Source organism: Bemisia tabaci, chromosome 5 (genome assembly GCF_918797505.1).
Source record: "Bemisia tabaci chromosome 5, PGI_BMITA_v3".
NCBI lineage: Eukaryota > Metazoa > Arthropoda > Insecta > Hemiptera > Aleyrodidae > Bemisia > Bemisia tabaci.
In genome coordinates, this window is record NC_092797.1 from 32,190,003 (window position 1) to 32,213,110 (window position 23,108).

The following is a 23,108-nucleotide window of genomic DNA, read 5'->3' on the forward strand; positions in this document are numbered from 1 at the left end:
GCAATTAAGGGGTATTTAAGGTTTAAGTTTATTTTCATGTACCCATGCTAACCAGAAATTTCGCATTAAGGGAGGGTGTTCGAGTGCGGCGCAGCCGATGTAGGTAATGCTCATTTTCTGCTGACTAAGATTTTTCTCTTCTCTTTATGCACGGACTTCGTCCGTCGCGCCAGTCGCAATGTAGCTCTTGTTTGTAGCGCCCAGTCTTTTAATAAATATTTAGTTTCCTCAACTTTCGATGACCTCCTTTGTCAAAACCCGAACTTATCCACTCAACACAATCGACGGTCCCCACGAAGCAACGTGATAACCTGGCGCCTGCTCGCTGTACGAAGGAAGCCGACGTTACCTCATCCTCAACCTAATTTCCGTGATAATTTTCTGATTAACCTCCGTGGTATCTAAATTTTTGTAATTTTAACCTTTGTGGTATTTCTTTTTCGTAATTTTCGTGATAACCTTCGTGGTATCTTAATTTTTATTCTTGAAATCTCGAATCGTAATTTTAACTTTTGTGGTACTTCTTTTTCGTACTTCGTGGTATCTTAATTTTCGTGATTAACCTTCGTGGTATCTAAATTTTCGTGATTAACCTTTGTGGTATCTTAATTTCATGATTAACCTTCGTGGTATCTAAATTTTCGTGATTAACCTTTGTGGTATCTTAATTTCATCTTCGTGGTATCTAAATTTTCGTGATTAACCTTCGTGGTATCTTAAAATTATTTCATTTCGTGGACAAAATTTTTATTCTTAAACTCTCGAAACAACCTTAGTGGTATTTCGTGGTATCTAAATTTTCGTGAACAACCTTTGTGGTATCTCGTATTTGATGTACACTCCATTTAGTAAATTAGACTTTAATGATCTCCGCTCTTATATCACGAATATTTGGAATTTAGTTATGTCTTTGCTTCGTAGTGCGGCTAGATTGCAGCTTATTCCTGAAAATGACAACATGCTGGACGTGTCGGCCCCAAATCCTTCCAAACTTGGGTATCCTATTAATTTAATGATGAATATGAAAGATGTGAATAATCTCGTAACTAAGAATTTATTCTCTTTGGTTAGGCCCACTCCTGTTATCCGATTCCCAAACATATTAGGAGTTCACGCAGTAATTAATCCGATAGTAGCTGATGTTCAGCGAGAATTAATTTTCGAATTTATGGGCACCGATACTGTAAACATTCGTCGCGACATGTACAATCTGTTGAACGTTTATCGAAAATATGATTCGCCAGCGTACGAGTTGCCCAAGTATAACTCAGATAGACTCTGGATCCATCCACTTTGTAATCCATTTGTCATGAATCAGGTGTATAATGATCTACCTGAAGCTCCGTTGATGTCTTATATGCTAGTTAGCGCTATGACTATGCCGGTTATTAACATGCATTCTAAAAATCCTACGGACACTTTGTTCCCAGGTCTAAGCCCACGAATGTGCCCCTCCAGGAAAGCAGCGAAAGCACATCGAGCTCCGCAAGCAGCTCATCAAACAGCTCATCGAGCGAATCTGGATGTTAAGTATAATTGCATACATTCTGTGGATATAATCACTAAATGCGCCTCATGGACTCGCTTTTTTCGAGTTCCACTTGTTTCACTTATTTATAATGTTCTTTTCATTTTCATTATTATTAAGTAATAATTTTTTGTTAAAGTATCATTTAGTATCCTTTTTTTATCCTGCATAATACTGTGGATCCAGAACTATTTTACCACCTTGGAGACCTTGAAGCCTCTCCATCCTCCACGCTGTGTCCCCGGTCCTCCCAAGGTTCTCCTAGGCGGAGGTTCTCAACTTCAACTTAGAGGGTAAGAGGGTTTCAACCAAAGACATAGTTTCAACGAGGTAGTCGTAAACCAACAAAACTGGTATGAACCTGTAGCCAAAGGAACAGCAGTTAGTGATTGTGTGGTGAATTTAAGGATACGCTGAGTCGAAAGTGCCGGATACAAAAATTACCCTGCGTACATACCCTCAGACAACCCCGCAGTACGCAGTAACAACAGCAGCAGACGAATCACTGATAGAATTAATATTCTTCTCGGTTACGGATAAAGCACTACGTAACCTACCAGTTGGGCGAAGCCTAGAATCCTGTGTACCCTCAATTGAGGATTATGAGTTTTTTTTCATATATCGTCATCAAGGTTGCTGACGCCAAGCTCCAGACCCCAGCTTGGATGATCGAGAGCCTGGTGGAGGAATACCTAGGGAAGGCGCCTTCCAAAACGCTACCACCCTGGATGGTACGCAAGCTTAAGATGGCGGCGTGTCGGTCGCGCGCTAGAGCAAGACAGCACCAGACAGACCAACAGGAGGACAGACAGTGCAGTGAGCACCACGGCGGACGACGCCCAGATCCCCGGCAGAGAAGGCGCAGGGAGGACGAAAGACCGCTTCACCAGAATCAGCCACGCTCAGGATCTCGGCAGTCAGGCTCAATCAATTCTTAGAGGAATTTACGGCAATTCCAGCAAATGTCCAGAAACCGTTGCCACACATGGAGACCACATCCACGCCATCCATGCGTGCAACTACTTCAACAGCACATGCAAAATTGGAATCACAAGATTATTCCAATGCTTCCAACTTAGAGGAAAACGTATTCAAACGGTTCACAGCAAAGAAAATTATTCAAGGCCGCGATGGCAGAATTTGCCAAAATATCTCGTACACGCACGCACGGAAACTGCATCAGTTCATATCGGCGCCCGTCGATGGCGCTTTTCTGGTGACGGTCAGCGTAATGAGGACTGCAAACTTGAGGAGTGTACAACAGGACGATTACTGGCGCCACGCAGGTTACAGGGCAACGATGGCATGGCAATGAGAGGACCAACCCCTGATCCATATGTTGCAGAAGAAGGTACTCCAAACAATCAACGAGGTGTCGATTCTCCCGGACACGTCGATCAAGGAACTCGACCCAAGCAAGTGGAAGAAGTAAAGGGTAAGGCGTAAAATATATAAATTTATTCAAACATACGTAGTATCCCTGCTTTCTAGAATATTCAATTGCCATGAATGGCTATATGGCCCGTTTTTCTACACTCCTGAGACTCAGTTTTCATACCAACATGCCCTTTTACACTTTGCTCACCAGATTGGCTTAGGACGTTATCAAACTTACCCAGCCTTGAGAGAAAGGTTGATACTGGCCGACGACGATAAAAGAGATTCAGCTACTCTAGCTGAAGAGTTAGGAGTAATGTCTCAAAAACCCAGTGAAACCCCCATGCAATAATGTGAACGAATAATTTTACGTTATGATCAAATGCTCGCGAAGCTGTTACTAGGATGCAACAGTGATAAAAACATCATGAAAGACGTAACTGACTACTATTTAAACAAAAGAGTCTTCAGACGATTAATGAACAGGCTAAAAGATTCCAATAGACAATTCCTGGAAACAAGAAACCCCAAATCCCTTGAAGAAGCTCTCTTAGCCACTTTCGCACGACCAGATCTAGTCAAAATACGCACCCGAGGTTCTTCAGGCCAAAATTGGCAAAATAAAAATACTTTGAACCCCCAACATAAAATTGTTACAAACATCCAAAAAACGCAGTTCGCGAATAAAACTAATTCTCCACAAAACGTACCGCCGTGTAACTTAGTCAGTATTAGACAGTATTCGGAGCAAGGAAAGCTCATCAGTGAGAAATTGGCTGAAAATTTCAGCGTCAAGAACGAACAGCACCAATTTAAAATTGAATCAAAGCTTTTTTTCAACCAATGAAAAAGAAGATGGTCCTGGCTTTTTCTCTAAAAACGTGCGTGACGGAGCGGCAAAGACGACTGTTATTTGGGGGATTCAGACAGTGATTGTGAGGACGAAGATAAAGCAAATAATGACCTTAATTTTTCAGAGGCCAGGAATGTGCAGCGCAACACTGTTGTGTCGTTTGAACTGAAGAAGAAAGTTGTGGATTTGACGGAGTTGCACCCTGAATGGGGGCTGAAGACGTTGCGAAGTAAGTGCACGTTTTTGAAAAAAGCGTGACAATAGCAGCTTTGGAAAAACCAAGTTAGTGCGGGGCTGCAGAAAACCAAGTATGAAAAGTTTACTTTCGGGAATGACTTCACTTTTCAAAAGTTCAGAGAGGCTCGCGCTTCAAGGCGGCCGGTCACAAACAGAAACATCCACCAATGGGCTATCAATGCTGTTAATTCATTAGAAAACGCGGATAGTGTTCCATTCAAAGCCTCACAGGGTTGGGTCGACAAATTTGAGAGGAAATACAAAATTCGGCAAAGAAAAGTAACGCGGTACTTCAAATCTAAAAATGAACTCGATGATGAGGAAATTGTTGTGCTCGCTGTTTCTTACATGCTCGAGGGGAAAAACTTGGCAAGGCAATATAGTCCGGATTTTGTGCTCAACAGTGATCAAACAGGGTGCGAATATCGTTTTAAAGTTGATCGGACCATCTCAAACCAAAATGTTATTAGGGGAAAAAAGTACAGGATGTTTATGGGCAACTTTAACAAGGTGACTCACTTGTACACGACCCAGTACGGCATGACAGCATCAGGAAAACTTTTGCCGAAGGTGTTTTTGAGTATGCAGGAGAAAGACTGTAAGTTTAGGCCTCTCGTTCAAAAGAAAATCGACGATCTCGCGAAAAGGCTGCGCAATGTTTACATTACCTCTTCCAAATCGGGCCAGCTCACGAAGGAGCATGTCAGATGCATTCAACGGTACTCTTTTGACCCTTATGTCGTAAAAAAAAACGGTAAGCCTGCGTGCCTTCGTTCAATTATCCCACCATTGTGCACCAAATTTGGTCAGCCATGTGATGTTTTTTTTTTCCGGCAGGTTAAGGCAATAATGAAAAAATTACAGAATTGCGTGCAACCCACTATCATCTTAAATCATGGTGACGAGGATAAAATGATGGAAGAAGAAGGATTACAGCGGAGCAGCAGGATAAAGACAGCGACACGGCGTCCCGACCATGCGAAACGATGGCCTCAAATGGCAAAGTGCAGCTAAGTTATTTCAATGTCAAGTTCGTAACACCAAATGTCGTAGACTCTTCTTTCAATATGTTTTAGAATATCGATTCAGTTCGAAATGTTTTAATGCGTTCGGTCTTTGGGACTTTACCTCCTAAGTTCCTCGCTAATCTTGGAACTCTAAGTGCATATTTCAATGTCGTGTTTGTGACACCAAATGTCGTGGACTTTTCTTAAAATGTTTTGATATATCGTTTCAGTTCAAAATGTTATATTGTGTTCTGTATTCAGAACCCTACCTCTTCAGTTCCTCGCTAATCGCGGAACTCTAGATAATTAAATTATTCCTCGCCAATCTTGGAATTTCTATTGCTCCTTGCAATTCTATACGTGTTTAACATGATGGAGTTCCTCATCAAGCCATCACTTCTTGAGGTGGACGAAGACATCCTAAAGAACTGGGAAAAATTCAAGAGGCAGTGGACCAATTACAGTGTGGGAGCTGAGCAAGAAGGACACAACAGTTCAAAAAACAATCTTTTTAAATCTAATCGGTACTGAAGCAGAAGAGCTCATCAATTCTCTGGATCTGGCTGATGACAAAGCCGACACTGTAGCTAAACTCACTTCAGCTCTTGATGACTATGTCAAATCCAAATCAAACGAAGTGTTTTCAAGGTACCAGTTTTTGACAAGGGTTCAAAAAGAAGGTTAAGATTTTGAAACTTTTCTTCTCACTCTTAAAAAAATGTCGGAACATTGCAATTTCAAAGATCTCAAAATGTCACTCATTCAGGATCGAATCATTATCGGTATATGTTGCACATCTGTTGTATCTGTTAACTGTTTCAATTAATCGTGTAAGCCTTAGTTGACTTCATTGCTTTATTTCATATTTCATAAATTCAACATGTACGTACTTTATTGTGCTATTTGCTGTCTATATATGATCTTTATGTCTTTTTGTTAGTTTTATGTATTTAATGTGTCAGCCTTGAAGATGGCACCTGCAGTGTCGAAAAGCTCTGACTATATGTGAATGTAATTAACCCTTTGACTCCTACGCCCGACTTGAGTTGTCCTTCAAAAACCGCACCCACAGCCTACGCCCGACTATAGACCTTTCGTAACTTCTTTTTGTATTTGCCGCTCTTGAGCGAGTATCACTTGTCGCAGATGGTAAAATAGGTAAAATGCGATCTGTCAGCAATGAAATGAACTACATGATGGAATAATCGTAAACACGTTTCGTTGCCGAAGTTCCTCAGCAACACGAGATTTTCCTCGCCGATTGTTGTTTGCAAATTAGTTGGGTTACGTCTGTAATGCTCGCTCTCAGACTGTTTTTATCGCGATTTTTCCGGGTTTTAGCGTCACATAATTGATTTGTTTGAAATGGCTCCTCCTAAACGTAGACTTACAACTTTGAGCGTGAAGCAAAAATTAGAAATAATCGCGTTCAGTGAAAAGAATCTGCAAATGAAAAGACAAGATGTGGCAGATAAATTCAAGGTGCCCTACAATACCTTAGGGGACATTCTTACGGACGAAACTTTTTCAAGCCTCGGTTGTTCTCTTAGATTTAGTGTTTTAATGAAGTGATATTTTTTTTAATTCAAAGATTGAAATGTTTTACTGAAGCATGTAGAATTCATTTTTGTATGTTTTCTTCTTTGGTGATAGTTTGCCACTTGAGTGATAATTAATAAATAATTCATCAAAAAAAAAAAAAAATCTTAAATTTTAGTGTTTTTTGATTTAGGTAAAACATTTTTTTGGGTGCTGGAAATTAACTTTTGGTGACTGATCTTCATTATCATATCTTTGAAAGATGATATATGTGCCGCGCCGCCACACCTATTGCACTTAACAAAATTGCAAAGCCAATTCAAAAGGCCGAATTTGCTGGGTGGAACAAAAACTGCCACTAGCTTAACCTGCTAAGGGCGTTTCAAAAGGGCATTTAATAAATAGAGGCCAGGGCATAGGCCGGCCAACCAGTGCAGAAGTGAAAGTCGTAGAGACAACTTGCATCTCGGCTTGGACCCGTACCATATCTTGGATTCTAGAAAACCGTACCATATCTTGGATTCAACAAAACCGTACCATATCTTGGATTCAACAAAACCGTACCATATCTTGGCATAGACCCATACGAAAGACACGGCCTCGACCCGTCTAAGTAACTTAATTATAGAACTTGTATATATGTAAAAATCCTACGATACAATTTCATATGTGTCAGGTAGCCCTCGTCTCCATTATTACCCAAAATGCACCTCCTCACAGAGATCAACCTGAAAATGCAAAAGAAGATACATCCCTAGCGGTTACGTCATCGTCTGAATCTGATGCTGAATCAAAACCGATTGGTTCATCAAACCTATCCTCTAGGCAAGTAGACCTACCAGGATCACCTGACGCAGCTAAATCTCCTGAAGTGATTGAACTTGAACGAGTTCCCTCAAAGTCTTCTCAATCCTTAGAAGACATTGTAAGTTTTTCTTTTTTAAAGTGAGAGAAACAACTCAAAGCAAGCTGAACTCTTATTCTGATGGCAAACCGACCCAAGGACAAGGTCGTGCAAAAAAGCAAGAAATTAAATCTGGCCGAGAAGTCAAGATTCTGGGCAGATTCTTGGAGTAAAACACCACTCTATCTTCGTGCGTTTAACGCTTTTCCCAGGGTTCTTCATGAATTTTGTCCACTAACCGTTTTAAAGGGGGAGATGATGAGGTGGTGAAATCCTTGTCTGTTCTAGTATAGTTATGCCATAGTTGGCAACGCCGTTCACTTGACACAATACAGGATGTCTATCCTCCAACCACTATCATTTGTGTCTCTGTTCACTAATCCTTTTTTCCCTTTCACAACAATTATATCAGAGTCTTATCGTACTTCCTTTCTTCTTGTACCTTACTCTGACAAATTTTGGGAGAATTACCTTCATACAAGAGAAAAAATTGTTTCTCCTTGCAGCCAGCTGAAGGTCCTCTTTAGACTGCTTTTTGAGACTGACACACTTAAAGAAACTGAAGAGAGGGATGAGTTTCCTGGCAAAACTATGAAACAGGATCATACCAATTCTGCCTCCTGTTGGGATAAAAGAGATGCTCTGTAACATATAAAAAAAGAAAAGTTATTTTTTGAGAAGGTGCAGAGGGCAATATGCGCATCATAAAAAGACATTCAATGATTAAAACTCGCTGTTTACTATACTTGGCTTTTTATACCTTCCAGGTTTTTTGAAAGGTTGAAATAATTAATTGAAAAAGAGGTCACAGCAGAAGGCCTTGTCCACACTAATGTTCCGATAGTCAAAATGGTCAAATATAATCAAAATTAATCCTGCTTTTAGCCATTTATTAATCAATATATCGATTGATAGCTGATGAAAATGTAAATCCAACTTAGCCTACATAATTGTAGATGCAAACTAACTGTTCTAGACTTGTGATGCAAGCCTTCACAGCCAGTCAGGCAGATTGGTTTTTCAGGCAGGAGTCAATTACTTCCCTTGACCTCCGACTTGCTTCGCAGGATATGTTAGGCAGACTTAGCCTGGCAAATATTCAAGATATGAACAAAATTTAATGAATGATTGTAAAGTACCAAAGTAATTGAGATGAAGAGGGGTTAACTACTAAATTTAAAGAAAGTTCGAACTTGGTGCATCACTAACAAGATAAATCTGCGGGGTTCTTGGTAGCCAGGCTAATTAAAAAAGTCGGTGGAAAGACTGACAGGGAATTCTCAACAAACCAAGAAAATTAAGGAATTACTCAATGCCGAAGTTCAGAAGTAGGCAAAAATTGAATTAACATGTGTTCAAACACATATTTACATCCCTGATTTAAAATGGAGCTAAAAGTTGTGTGTAATTAACTTGACAAAAACTTCGAATATAAGTATAAAAGCAATATTGCAATGTAAATTTGTCGTCTCGTTTTTTTCTTTTTACACCTCTGCAGATTTCTGAAACAGAATATACAAAACTTTTCCGACTGCATTCTAGAGAAAAGTTTCTATGAAGCATAACACTTCTTTTCGACATAAATCTTAAGCAAAAACTTACTTCATCTCACAGGCGGCCAATCTTAAAGCTTTAATTAATGGTTTGACCAAATATTGTCTGATATGCATACTGGCTTGAGCCTAATACTACTGTCTCCAATCCATCTTGGTGTTCTTGAGCGAACAAAACGCTATCCTTCAAGAGTCTTTCATCCACTTATGACCTGTAACAAAACAAGATTAGGATGAATATAAAGACTAAAAATTTGAGACTAAAATAAAACACTGATAAATGTAACATCCATTGAAAGTTGAAGAAAAATTCAAAACAAATGTATTTCTTCTACAATCCTAAAAATTTGACCAAAAGTTTTCCACGATCTTTAATTGATTCATCAAAACACATATGAAGCAACACGCCAAAAATAAAAAAAAAAATAAAAAATAACATAAACCAGGAAACGAATAGGGAAAAAAAGGGGAAAAACCACTCTAGCTACGAAAAAATGTATGTGAGTTGTTGCTAATACTGCAACTGTAAGTTATCTCTGAGTCATGGGCCAACAAAAATGTTGGAAAATTCAAAAAAATAAATAACACACCATTGATTTAAGGTTTGAGGATGGGCATTAAAGGTTTTGTTGAAATCTGAATCAAGGTTACAGCAGGTTCTGGTATCCTCCAAGAAAAATATCTTCATTCAAAATTGTGGCAAGTTGGGATATTTTTGTACTCCAAGAGCAACTTCAACCCAAAAAAAGCACCCCACAAAGAGAAATGAGAAGTCATAATTTTGACCTGAATTCTGTATATTCCTTTTCATAATACTGCTCAGAAAATTTGACTATCGATCTCTACTTGATTTAGAGTCAATTAGTTAAGTGACTACAAGTTTCAATGGATGATTCCCTTCTTATATGCACTTTACTCAAGTAAAAATATGTCACTACAAACACTTGCATTTCATGATTCCATCTTTTGAGAAATGGTACATTTCACACTTGAGGCTTTGTTCAATTGATATTTGCAGTGCTTAAAAAATTGATGATTTCCATACATTAATATTTCAAAGCTACAAAATAATGCACCGTTTTACATCTCTCTTTTCATTTTCTGACAAAAAGAATCACTCTAGGTTTACTTTTTTGAATCATAAAGGAAGGTTATGTTTCTTCGAGATTTAGTGCTCCAATTGAGGCAGTCCCAGCAATAATGGCATATGCGCGTACATGTAGTTTTTGCGCCCAACAGCAAAATTGAATGCTGCACTTGAGAAGTATCACCCCTGAAAATATTATAATCATACAATGATTCTACGGCGATTTCTGACAACAAAATTCCGGTCAATAAAGTTGTGAGCAGGAAATTTTTGGTTTGAATTCCGTTTCATTCTCAATATTCTGGATGAACCGCTTTATTTTCATTTTTTTTTTAAAATTTTAATAAGCCAAAAGGGCTTGTTTTGTTTGTTATATTACGCCTTCAGAAGCTGTTTTTCTGAAGAATTACCGAATTTACATTAGCATTCAATAAAATTATGTTGAAGATACATCATTTTTTCATTTCACTCTCAAATTCAATCAAATTTCCACAAGTTCAATTATTTGGTGTAAAAACAACCCATGAAATACTTTTTTAAAAAAATCTACAAGACACCTGAAATTAAATTATTTGATAAATTTCTGCATGGCTAGGTACTCTTTAGGAAGGGTTCAAACCTCCAACTACTAAAAAAACCCGCTCAACGTGTTATTCACAAAGTAAAACTTCAAGCCCATTTTTCTCAAAACAAGGTTTTCCCGCTTATGCCATTATAGCAGCCATCGCCTCTATTAATGTTTTGATTTGGTGTTAAATCAATTTGAACGAAATTTTAAATTTGATGTAATTTCAGTTCCAGTCTTGATGAATCAGATGGTTCTCAACATTTTCGCCTTCCTTGGTAGCCTTAATGATTGGCTATATGATCATGACTGTTCAATTGGTAAAATCTTTCATCTGAATTGAAACTTTCCAGTAACTAGATTTCCAAGATATCAAAAATAGGCAGTGGCCAAATATGGCGTTTTGATTTTATTAAATAAGAGTATCAATTTGAAGGAAGAAACATACAAGAAAAGTATTCCGATCTTCCGGCTCATCTTTGTTGACTCAAACAGCACCATTATACAGCGCAGCGACACAAAAATTGATTCAAAAGTTAACCCAAAAACTGAAGGAAGATAAGGAGGGGAGAAAAGACAAAAAAAAATTCAATGTGCCACCAAATGATCACAGGAGTTGACAAACCTTCATTCAACTTCTCAGTTCAATCAATATTCGAAACACTTAAAAGACTTTTCAAAATACACAGTATGAAAAAGGGAAACCTAACAGCAAACTTTGCCTCATAAATTCCTCACAGTACAAGCAGTGCATTCTTATGTTTCAACAGATGGATCAGAACTGTAATGGAATATTTAGGCAAAGAGGAGATTGGCAGCTGAAAAAACATTATCTTTGCATCATCCCAATCAGTTGAAAGATGAGAGTCAAAGGCGAATCAAATGTTTGATATTGAACTGACATACCTTTAGATTTTGAATCCAAACTTTCTTCCACCGCTTCAACGTAAGGAGTTGGAGAGAGACGATCAACCATTGTTCACAAAAGATAAAGTAGCAATTTTAATAGCACAGACCTTTCTTCCTTTGAGTTCAAAGCACAGATATTTAAAATCAGATAACTCCAGTGTCTGCAACTTCACAGTCTGACTTAGAAAAATAAAGGGGCTTTGAGGGCCAGAAATCAACATTTCATTATATTTAAAAGCTGGTCACCTTCCTGATTCAATAAAAACTGTTCAGTGCCTTGGGCTTGCTCCACTCTTTGAAAAATTTGAAACGTTGCCCACATAAAAAATGGAATATTAAGACTTCCAAATTTAATAGATTGTGGGAGGACCATTCACGAGACAAGAAAAATAATTGCGAAGACCTTCCACTGCTGTCATACATCATATTTCTGATGCAAATTCTCCAAATGGAAACCAATGATTCTTCATTTATCACATTTGTGGTTTTGTTTTGCTGAGTCCTTGTTCTCAGTCAAGTAGGGCTGTTCTGCTTATTCTACTACCGGATCTAATAGTCAACACTCACAGATTTGTAGAAAATATTAGGATATTAATGAATATCTTTATATTGACCTGAACCTGAAAAATTCAGACCTCTGTGGCAACATCTCAAAACCTCTGATAATGTTTCATTTTCTTTTTTTTAAAAAAAAATTCGACGAAAATATTTTCTTAAAATATTTTACAAATATTTTTAAATTCGTGAGGAAAATTCACAAGAAAATGTATGAAAATTTTCGGTTGGTTCCATAAAAAGAATAAAACATGAGCAGAGATTTGCAATATTGTAATTAGAGATAGAGGTTTTAAGACTTCAACAATCTTAACATTGACATTCTAAATTTAGACATCCAACATTAACAAAGACATTACCTGTGGAAAAACCTGAGAGATGAGGTCATCCAAAATTTTTTTTAAAGAACAATACCTCCTCTAAAACTAGACAAAGAAACATGATGCGTCAAGGAATTTCATCACTGTTTACTGATCTCTGACTCAAATATCAACAGAGGTTCCTGTGACACCAGCGACTGACTCCTTCCAAAAAGTATAATTCAACTTAGTATACATTAAAACCCAGCAGAACAAACCGAGAAAAAACTAGATTGTTAATGTGTATGACATACCAATCAACACAGGTCAAAGTAGGCATCGAAATCAACCTATAATTAAGGCGAACAACTAGGACTTGGTTTCACCAAAATTTTTTCCTTGTCTGATATAAGGCACTTTGAATCTTGTTCAAAAACATTAAAACCCAGGAAAATTCTTTCATCTAAAATAAACCAAAATATGCTCAATTTCACTCATATAGACTCTGGTTATTTTGAAAGCAGGAAGTGTAAATTTACATGGACAAAAACCACTAATTTCTATCATAAGGTTTGTATTGGAACATTTGAATGCATCCATCGTAACCTATGTAAAATTCGGATACTGAAACATATTGAAATGCTTAATTTTGTACTTTCTCTTGAGGTCTATTCCTGTTAGAGGTTCGCCTTCTCCTTCAGAAACAAACCAAAGTTAATACTTGATAAGGTTCACTGAAAGAAATGCTGTACTGGTGGTAGCATAACTTTATCTGATCCTTAGCTCTCTCTACTTACAGCGTTTCCTCACTCAATTCTGTAATACTGCTGCATTAATTCTTAGAATTTGGGGGAAAAATACAATCTCAATAATTGATTGATAATCAATGGCATGTGATTATCAAATAAAATTGTGATTATAAGTAAATGAACCAATCTAAAGAGGTGAATTAATCCTCCAAGAGAAGAAATAAATTTTCACCAGTTATTTCTTCAAATAACCTCTGAGGTAAGACTTCCCTCTTCTGAAGAAACAATTTTCATTTCAAAACTTAATCCTGACAATATGATTCGAATCAGCGCAAGAAACCACAAGAGCTTTCAACACATATGATATTCACTGAGACTATGAAGTACCATCCCATCAACCCATCACTTTCAAATTATGTCCAATGAAGCCACTTTAAATAAAAATAAACAAACAAGTGAAAAAAAAAATCTGTGCCCATTGGAGGTGAGAAAGAAAAAAGCATAAATCCTACACAGCTCTTTCCATCTTTGAAGATATAGCAAAATGATTAAAGGCGAGACAAAATTCAAGAAAATTAGGAACAAGAGGAACTTTCTTATCTAAAATTTATTGCATACAAAATTTATACCGAGAAAAACAATGAAAAAATTAAAGTAAAATAAAGAAAAATTGTTTGACTAATTATAAATTTATATAAAATTATAGGATTATTATACTTTCAAGAATTACAGAGAGAGTGAAATTACAACTATTCACATTACAGTTACAAACCAAATCCTAAAAGCCACTCACCTAATCTTATCTTAGAATGACAGAGAAAGTTTCAAGAGAACTGGAAAGAGTGCAAGGAAAATTCAACTTGATTACTGAACAAATTTAAGATTTATCTAGCTGCAGAATCATCGTCACCAAAACGTTTCCTGTGATAGGAAAAAGAACCAAAGGCGAATGTTGACACAAAGAGTGCCATATAGCGCAATTTTAGTCCATAAGTCGAACAGACAAAGATATGATTAATGATTATTGAAAAATCCGAAACTTCATTCTCAACTTCTGTTTATTGGAAAATAGACAAGTTTGAATTCGGTATAGCAAAAACTGTGACTAACCTAGGAACCAACGTAAAAATGTGATTTTCATGAAGGCTGGGCTAGTCGTAGTTGACTATCTACTGAAGTCAAAAACAGAAGGGAAAAAAGGTCATCATAGGCTGATAAAAGCTGTAGGGAATTCATGAAAAGACATGACCTAAACATTGCTTCTTGGAGAAACAAAAATGCAAAATGGGAATCTACCAAAGAGCTGATGTTGAGAATGGTCATTCATTCCAACATCAGAACTGTTGTCACATGCATTATAAAGCTGAGAGGAAAAGGGAGTTTTCTGGCTCCAGTGATTCACCTAGTCTAATTTTTCTTCAGAGAGTGAACAACACCTTAACAAATTTAAAAATAAATATGTACCTCAAGCCACTTTCTTAGTTGTACAAGGCTTACTGGAGGACGCATTTATACATCTGTAAATTAATGCAGGACACCTGCTCTTATTTGTTTACAGACACTCACTAACTCCACCAGATGTTTTTTTCTATCTCAAACAGAAAATTATACCTATGAAATAAAATTTGGATAAGATCTCTTACAGGACTGAGTGATATATTAAAGATACATAAGAGTAAAATATAAGAGTAAAGACTATCCTCGTTAACTCATTCAGCTTTTCCTAAATGCAGACAAGAACAGCCATAACCAACAGAGGAAAATTCCTAGAAGCTGCACTACACGATCTCATTTTAATCATTAGCTGAAAGAGTATTTAAATATTATCAGCAAAACTAGGGGTGTTCAAACAACTTCTTATCCATAAGCAGTCAGTACCATCTTAGACTTAATACGCAAAGCGCTCTGATGGTGGCCATACTATCAGCAATGGCCAGTCTTATCAGAGCTGCAAGAGCTCTCGTTCAAGGCATTATTACCCTTTGTGCACAGCACGGAGGGGCGTAAAATAGATAAACTAATTGCAAAAGCTTATTTTCGTCAGCTTCGAAAAGAGTCCTCTTGTCATTCCTATTTCTTTACGGAAAAGTTTCAAAGGCTTCACGAAAACAGCTAGGACAACCCTAGCAAGACATTGCTGCATGAAAAGTCAACATACTGAAATGGCCAACGACCATAGTCAATCATGAATGAGGGAGAGGCTGATACCAGTGTCAAATTCATTAAAAAACTATCAAGTTTTGGCTATAATTATCTGCACTCAGTGCCCGCTTACATTTCACTTCCTTTAGCTCAGAGAGGTTCCTCAGCAATGGAAAAAATTGCATTCAATTTTTATCAGAATTTGCTAGAAGTCCATTAATGGCCCTCTGAAGTTTCTCATACATATGCTCATATTAATCAGGAGTTCTTTAGGGCCCAACTTAGAATGCACTATTTTGTCATGGACTTAATTATATTGTCATGAACATGATTAAAATTCGTCCATAGTCTACTATGTGGATATTATTTCTGAAAGTGACAAATTCAACTGAGCTTCCTCACAGAAAATCAAAGATGCTATTCATGAACAGAAGATAGGGTTGATGATTTTTTTTTTTTTAACGTCATTCCTCCAGGAATCAATAGCAGTAAAGTTGGGTAAGTGAGAGCACTGGCCTCCTTGCTTCCTGACTCTGTAATACTTAAACTTTCCACTGAAGGAAGGCACTATCAAAAAATTATTCCTCTCCAAAAAATAAGTCTAGTAGTGTTTTCTGGAATGGTACAAACTAAATGATGAAAAATTGAATGCAAGACAAATTAGTGTTTCTGCTACTAAAAATGTAAAATTTTATGCATCGGAGACACTGATATACGCAAAAGCCCAGAAATCTATCCTGCAATAAGATTCTGGATTAACCTTCAGGAAATTTTCTTCTGATATCAAGTTTATGAGACCTGAGAGTTCTACTTGAGTTTCCCTGGTTCTGAACAAAGCACCACAAGACACTCGTATCATTTTCAAGAAATTTAAGACTTAGTGATACCGAAATCTGATCACGTTAACCCCAGGCTCAGTAAGAGTCCGAGGAACAGAAAAACAGGAGAAGATGACGAAATTAACTGTGCACATGGTGCAACCAAAGGGTGTAAAAAAGAGATGAAACACAAAATCAGATAGACGTTCCAAGATTTAAGACTCTGCAGAGAGATGGCACAGGACCATCATGAATGAAAAGTTTCACATGGAAATGAAAATCTGGTGAACTTCAATGATTTTGGCTTGCTCCAATCATGTTCACACTACGCTCATACAATGTGCAGTCCTAGCCCCACTAGTGACTAGCTACAGACGTATTAAAAACGTTAAATGGATTCTTAAAGCTGGAAACGGAAGTTCCAATGAGAACAAATATGCAGGAAAACCAGTTTGAGTTTCATTAAATTCTACGAAAAAATAATTCCAAAAAAAGCACCGAGGATGCTTCATTTTGACCCTTTGACTCATGTATCGGATTATTGATCTTAAAGGTGCATGGGTTTCAGCCGTGTCAAGAAAGTGCAGTTTAGAAAGTCAAAACATTTCGTTGAATGAAAGATCCGATTTCAGTAACAACAGAGATAACCATGAGATGAAGAGGCATGAATTTTAAACATGCTTAGTATTTGATTGCTGAATATTGTGTCATTCTTGAACTAGTCCTAAACTGATTACGAGTGACATCCACCAAGAGTTGGAGTAAATTGCCAAATGTTGAGTGCAGGAAATAGTGACACATTTGAACTTTCACACATTCCCTCATGGAGATTTCTCGCCTCAAGTTTACAAGCTAAAAGGTAGAACACCATCCTTCAGTTGCCCACTTACAGTGAGCAAAAGGTACAGAATGCGATGTTAAGCTCCTGGAGCTCAATATTCCTGATCCTTAATTTTAGAGCTCAAAGCTCGATTTAAAAAAAGGTTCAAAACAAAAAACTCTTCAAGTGAATCAAACAAAATGAAGTATCCTGAAGACTTCAGAGAAAAGAGTCCTAGCATGAACTTCATTTGTATTCTAGGCATGAACACTTGACTTGGATGGCTTAGTGTCAAGAAAACTCAGGACAGAAAAACCCATCTTGAAACCTTCCGGTAAACAATTTCCAATCATAAATGAAAACAATTTACTGAGAGAAAAGATTTTGAAGAAAAATTCCATGGATCATTTTCAAATTTGTTTTATTCTTTTTGTTTATTGTTGATTTCTTTTTTTTAATGCTGCCTGGAGACCAAGATGTACAAAAATGGTGGCAATAATAAACTTTGTATGAAAGAATAAGTAACAGATATACTTTGTATAAAACTACAATAAAATTGGTTATGAGCTATAAAAAAGACATTGCCGCAATTTATCAATAAAATTTTTTTGGAAAAACTCTTTTCACAGATTGCAAAAGATTAAGTGCGATTTGGTATCAGCTTAAAGAATAAAAGAATCTAAGCATTTTCCGAGACATCATCGTTTTTGCACACTTCATTTTCAGTAATTTTAGTTATAATTTTTTGACCAAGCTAAGCAAGTACCAATTTACTAAGAAGAACTATCAGTCACTGTTTAAGATGATACAATCAAGACAACAACTCAAAAGATGCATTTTGAAAAAGAGTTTTCAAGACAACAACGAAAACGATGCATTTTGAAAAAGAGCTTTCCTAGGTAACCCTTAATTTTGCCAAACCTATATTCCCTCAGTTCTTAGCAAACTACTGCTAAAATTTAACATTTTGCAGTTGCGGAATCATAATCATAAGATATCAAAGGAAAATATTGAAATCATTGTGAGCTAATAGGAAGGTTTGATTCAACCTAATATGCTCAAGTACTCAAGGGGTACTTCCAGTACTTGAGGTTAGGGCAGTATTCATAATGAGATAAAAATACAAATAGACCTTATGTTTGCACTCTATAAAATAAGCACCAACAGGGAGCGATTCAGGTGTTAACATTAAAGAGGTTTTTTTTTTTTTTCATTCTTTTGGCGCCAATTGAGGAAATACTTAAAGGACAGGCAAGTACTATGATGGGAGCAAACTTGTGCGTTGCCTTACGGATGTCTTCTTATCAAAGGGGGCAATGAAAGATGCATGCTGTTCAATCCAGGAGGTCATTTCAAAAAGGTTTTCACCACAGTCAAACCAGGAGGCAACAACAGACAATGCGGACAAGAGAATAAAAGATCTCTGCAGAGAATTACTAATGTTTTTTGAACTGATAAATGCATTTTTTGTACTTCTAAATTAAGTATTTTCTTTCAGTTGTTTGAATAGGATATAAGACACGCATACATTTTTTGTTAAGAGCCAAGGACGAAAATGGTTCAAGACTAAAGGACACCCTAAAATAGAATAAGGTGACTCATCTAACAACTTTCAGTCCTAACATAAAACTAATAGAGATGATAAAAGAGATGGTGGAAGAGGACAAATCACTTCAGAGCGCTTTCTTGCTATAATAAATAAGACACTTGAAAGAACCCAACTTAAAGGTTTGACTGTTGACAAAGTCTCATCCCAAATCCATCAATGGTTCAAAGGAGAGCAAGAAACTTATATACAATGAAAAATACAATACTGAATAAATTTAAAATATGAAAATACAATGGAGTTGGGAGCATATGCAGCGAGATATTCTGGAAACCCACGACAACCAAAAACTGAGATTAATTCCATGGATACTGAAAGGAACAAATGAGATTTTTCACAAAACCATGAACAGACTTCTTCATTCAAGCCACCAGATGAGAGTTAATAAACTATCTTCTTCCCAAGTCTAAAAATTCTGAAAAAAAAAGTATTCAAAAGCTAGTTTTACAGCAGACAAATACTTCAACCCACCTAAACACAATTAAGGATAAATCAAGAAAGGCAAAGAAGATAGCAGATATGATAAGCATATTGAAAGCTACTGATTTAAAAATTGAAAGTGTCTTTAATCCTAACTAGAAAAAGCCCTGAATTTGGTACGAAGTGTAAGACATAAAACATGGTACTGCATTATTACTGAAGTTACTCTTCTACTGCTTCAGTTTTTTTAGTGTATTTTCCGAAGGAAATACATTATTTTTTCTTTTCCTTTTTTCCCCTCTATCTCTCTCTGAAGAATGGCATCAGCATTATCATTCAGCTGTGGCTGTATACTCTAAATGCAGGATGTTTCCAAAGATATTAAAGGATTATCAGCACCACAGTTACCCAGAATAAGTACGTAACACGCTGACTGCCATGCTAGTCAAATGAAGCAAACAAAATGATCATTATCATACTCACAATACATGGCACAGTGAGTTGAGAAAGGTGTAACTTTTTTACTTGGCGATCAAATTATCATGATGAGAATCACACCTTCATCATAAAAAAAAACGGAGAAGTTTACTGATCGCTGCACCATGCTTACGATTTCAAGTAATTCAGCCATCATCAACCAAGATGAACACTCAATATCAATCGCAATCTTCATATTCGAACACATTTTTTCGGAGATCTCTAACGAAAAAGCGTTCACCGACGGAAGGGCCTAAACAAATGATGAGTCAGAATTGCAATTCAGCCGCTGAACTAAACTATAACCTGGCATACGTAACTTCTAGGGGGAAACATGGAGTCCAAAGCTGAACTGATCTAAGAGGCTGGACTAGTTACGGAGAATTACCTTAAGAATATACATCAAATTAGAATTCAAAACAAATCCTGATCAAAATTTGTAAGATTCACTTATCTGCTGAAAAAAATTTATTCAGGGTAAACACTTTGCATACACTTACACATGACAGTCAACGTGTTAGGGATTTTTGGTTTCCAAAATTTTTAGGGGCTCATTATGAAACCAACTTTCGTCACCACGCCATGGTGGCAGATCATAATTGCAACTTAATACACTTCAACAAGTAATAAACCAACAAGTAGACCACCACAGGAAATCATTTTTATTTCCTAATTATATGGACTGCAGGAAAACGTGAATTATCGTCGAACAAACTGAATTCACTTAAAAGAGTGAGCGCACCCAGTCGATAATTACAGTAACTTTAAGCTCACTCACTTTTTATGGAGTAAAAGGACAATTGTTTCGGAGCTGTATGCTCAATCTTCATCTTTAACACAACAACACTATCACTTATAAGAGTTCCCAATTGCAAACTGCCGCATTACCTTCAGACTGTTGAAATTGGTTAAGGACAATTACATTGAAACTAAATAGTCCCAAAACCCAGGGGTGCAAAAAATGCTCCATCTCACAATCCACAGATCTCAGCAAGCATGGGGTGAATCTGAAGCGAAAAGAAGAGTTACAAAAGTGGTAACCTTCTTTTTTTCCCTCATGACTTGAAATAGGGGGTAGAGCTTGCGCATAGTTGTAAGGAAAAAATTCCAACTCACAAGAAACAGCCTGTGTTTTTGTAATTTATTGCACTCCTACCTAAGCAACAGAAATTCTGCTTGCTCAAAAGTAAGCTTCCGCGAAACATTTTTCATTCATTTTCACACGGAACTTCCTTAACTTTCAAGTCAAACGGAGTACTATGACATAGTACTAAGTATAAACATAATAAGTTAGACGCAAGCAACATCATAAGAGAACTTGATTCAGTTATGAGGAGGACTGCTGATACTGAACCGAGAGAGAAAATGTCTATCAGAATGCTTTCAAGAGACTGCCCAAATAAAAAATCAATTTCGTTTCACAGAGGAATTTAAAATCATGTTCATTACTGAAGTGTACTCTTGTGTGAATTTTTCACAGCTGAATCTAGAACCAGCCTGACTGTTTTTATTATTGGGCAGAAGCTTTCCAAAAATTGAAAGGTATCTTGCAAGAGTCTATCTTTGATGCTAAATTCAATCTTCTAGAAAATTTTGCACTGATGAAAACAAAAAAGGTTCTGTCTGGACTCGGCACTGCAGCTCTACCTAAAAACAACTCCAAAAAAGGGTTGACAACAAATATTTGTTGATGAGTGTTATTGATCTTCATCAATCTCAGAAATGTTGATGACTTGAATCAAGTTAAACATCACAATGCAAAGTTTCATCCAGCTGTCAAAGAAGCAGAGCAGGTTTTCACTTTCTTGCTTCTTTTGTTTTGAAAGGTTCCTGTAGAGAGGTTAAAGGCGGACATGATATATTTAGAGACACACAAATTTCGTTTTAGGTATAAGATGGTTTTTTTGGTGTTCTATGGAGTTTCAAAACATGCAAAAAGCTGAGTTATTTTTTCCTGTTCCCCACGCATATTTTTACACACTTTGAAGCTGTTCACGTTATTTAAAAATTTCTTTTAAAGACTACAATTTCATACAAGGGATCTTAAGAGTACCAGAAATAATAATTTATACCTGGAAAAGTTGATTATGAGATCACCTGGTTATTCCTTTCTTACAGAGTCATATTATTCAATAATTCAAATCTGTTTTACTTGAAATTATATTCATAATTTCTAGATTTTTAAAGCCCACTTTTACATGGGAGTAAAACTGAGATTAGGTCCAATGACACCAGCATGACCATCAGCAAGACACTGGTGAAGTGCTGATGGAGCCTGATTGCTGATTTAACCTGCATCATTTTGATGAAATTCTCGTTTTCTGTCAATTTTTGATCAGTAAAGAGCGCTTTCTGACAATTAAGTACTAAAAATCGCATTGTAAAACCATATTCTACATATCTGGTCCTGAAATAACTGGAGAGTGCCAAATTAGCATTTTTCTCGTGCGAAACCTCCAATTACGAGTTTAGTCCAGTCATAAACTTGGAGTCTGCAGGTAGCCAATCACAAACCTGTTTCTGTCCCACCTCAATAACATGTTTTGAGAAATTTTTGTAAGAAATACACTAATAGCAAAATTTGTGTGTCCCTAGAAACACCTCTTGCCATATGATTAATGCAGCACATTTAAAATTGTTCAACCAAAAGAGGAAGGTGGAAATAAAGAGAAGAGAAGAGAAGAAGGAGAAAAAAATATAAAACACTAATTTTGGAAAAGTAGATTAAGAAAAAAAAGGAGAAAAAATTAGTAACTCATCTTGAAAGAGTAGAAAGGTAGACTTAAGCACTTACAGTTCAGAATTGTGATTCCATGTTGAAATCGTACTTTAGAAGTACTGAACACTAATTGTTCTCCCATCAAAGCGAGCTCGATCCATCATATTAATCGCACGTTCTGCCTCCCATTCATTGCTAAATCGGATGATACCGTAATCCTTGCCTCTCATTTCAGCGAATTTAATGTCACCAAAGCTGCAAAATTTGTCCTTCAGTAGCTGCCAAGTGGTAGCAGCTGGGAGCTAAAAAAAGACAGAAAAGAGTTAGCTCAAACAGGCATAAGCAAAAAAAGTGACGGAAAAAACTCAATACATAAAAACAAGTTCTCCACTGTTTCAGTGACCTTCTTGACTGGCAAAAAGAAGAAAGGGCACAAAAAAATATTCCTCAGAATGGACAAACTCTGCACTTTAAAAACTTTTGAAGTAGTTAAATGATAAAAAGGATCCCGACAAGAAATATAGTCTCCCTTGAATTGCATCAAGAGTTACCAGAAATGGCATTATGGAATGGTTGCTATGGCAGCCCTTCACCTGCGATTTCCACAGGTAGTGTGAAAATACAACCCCCCTCTCCAGACAAAAAGTTATGTAGGTAAAAATGCATGGGGTTCTAAATATTGTGGGTCAACGGTTCTGGGTGAAACGGTCTGGGCAAATCATACTATGGGTGAAAAGAGTGCAGGTAAGAAGTCCTGGAATCAAATTTAAGGCTCAGCTGTGATACTTACATTGGAGACAACAACAGTATCGGTTCGGCGGGAGGGAAGCAAACCATCATTGACGCCATTTCCTCGATCTAGTCCTCCTGGACAAGACAAATAAAAATTTAAAAAACCGTAACATAATTATGAGATTACATACTGGTATAGGTATGATATAAAT

General features: G+C 36.8%; 1 protein-coding gene across 2 annotated transcripts in view; it reads right to left on the reverse strand.

Moving 5' to 3' along the window:
- Positions 1-6,350: 6,350 nt before the first annotated feature.
- The window catches only part of rump (heterogeneous nuclear ribonucleoprotein rumpelstiltskin), a 28,727-nt gene continuing 11,969 nt past the window's right edge, over positions 6,351-23,108 (reverse strand). The window contains exons 11-14 of one of the 2 annotated variants that reach the window (XR_002009472.2): positions 22,955-23,031; positions 22,240-22,466; positions 9,048-9,210; positions 6,351-8,087 (exon numbers count right to left, since the gene is read on the reverse strand). Coding sequence is in view for 1 of the 2 variants with exons in the window: in XM_019051957.2 (XP_018907502.1) it covers positions 22,275-22,466; positions 22,955-23,031 (269 nt within the window). In the remaining variant the exon portion in view is untranslated. Of the gene's footprint in view, positions 8,088-9,047; positions 9,211-17,346; positions 18,964-22,239; positions 22,467-22,954; positions 23,032-23,108 lie in introns of those variants that run through there. The other variant, XM_019051957.2, reaches the window with a different exon arrangement.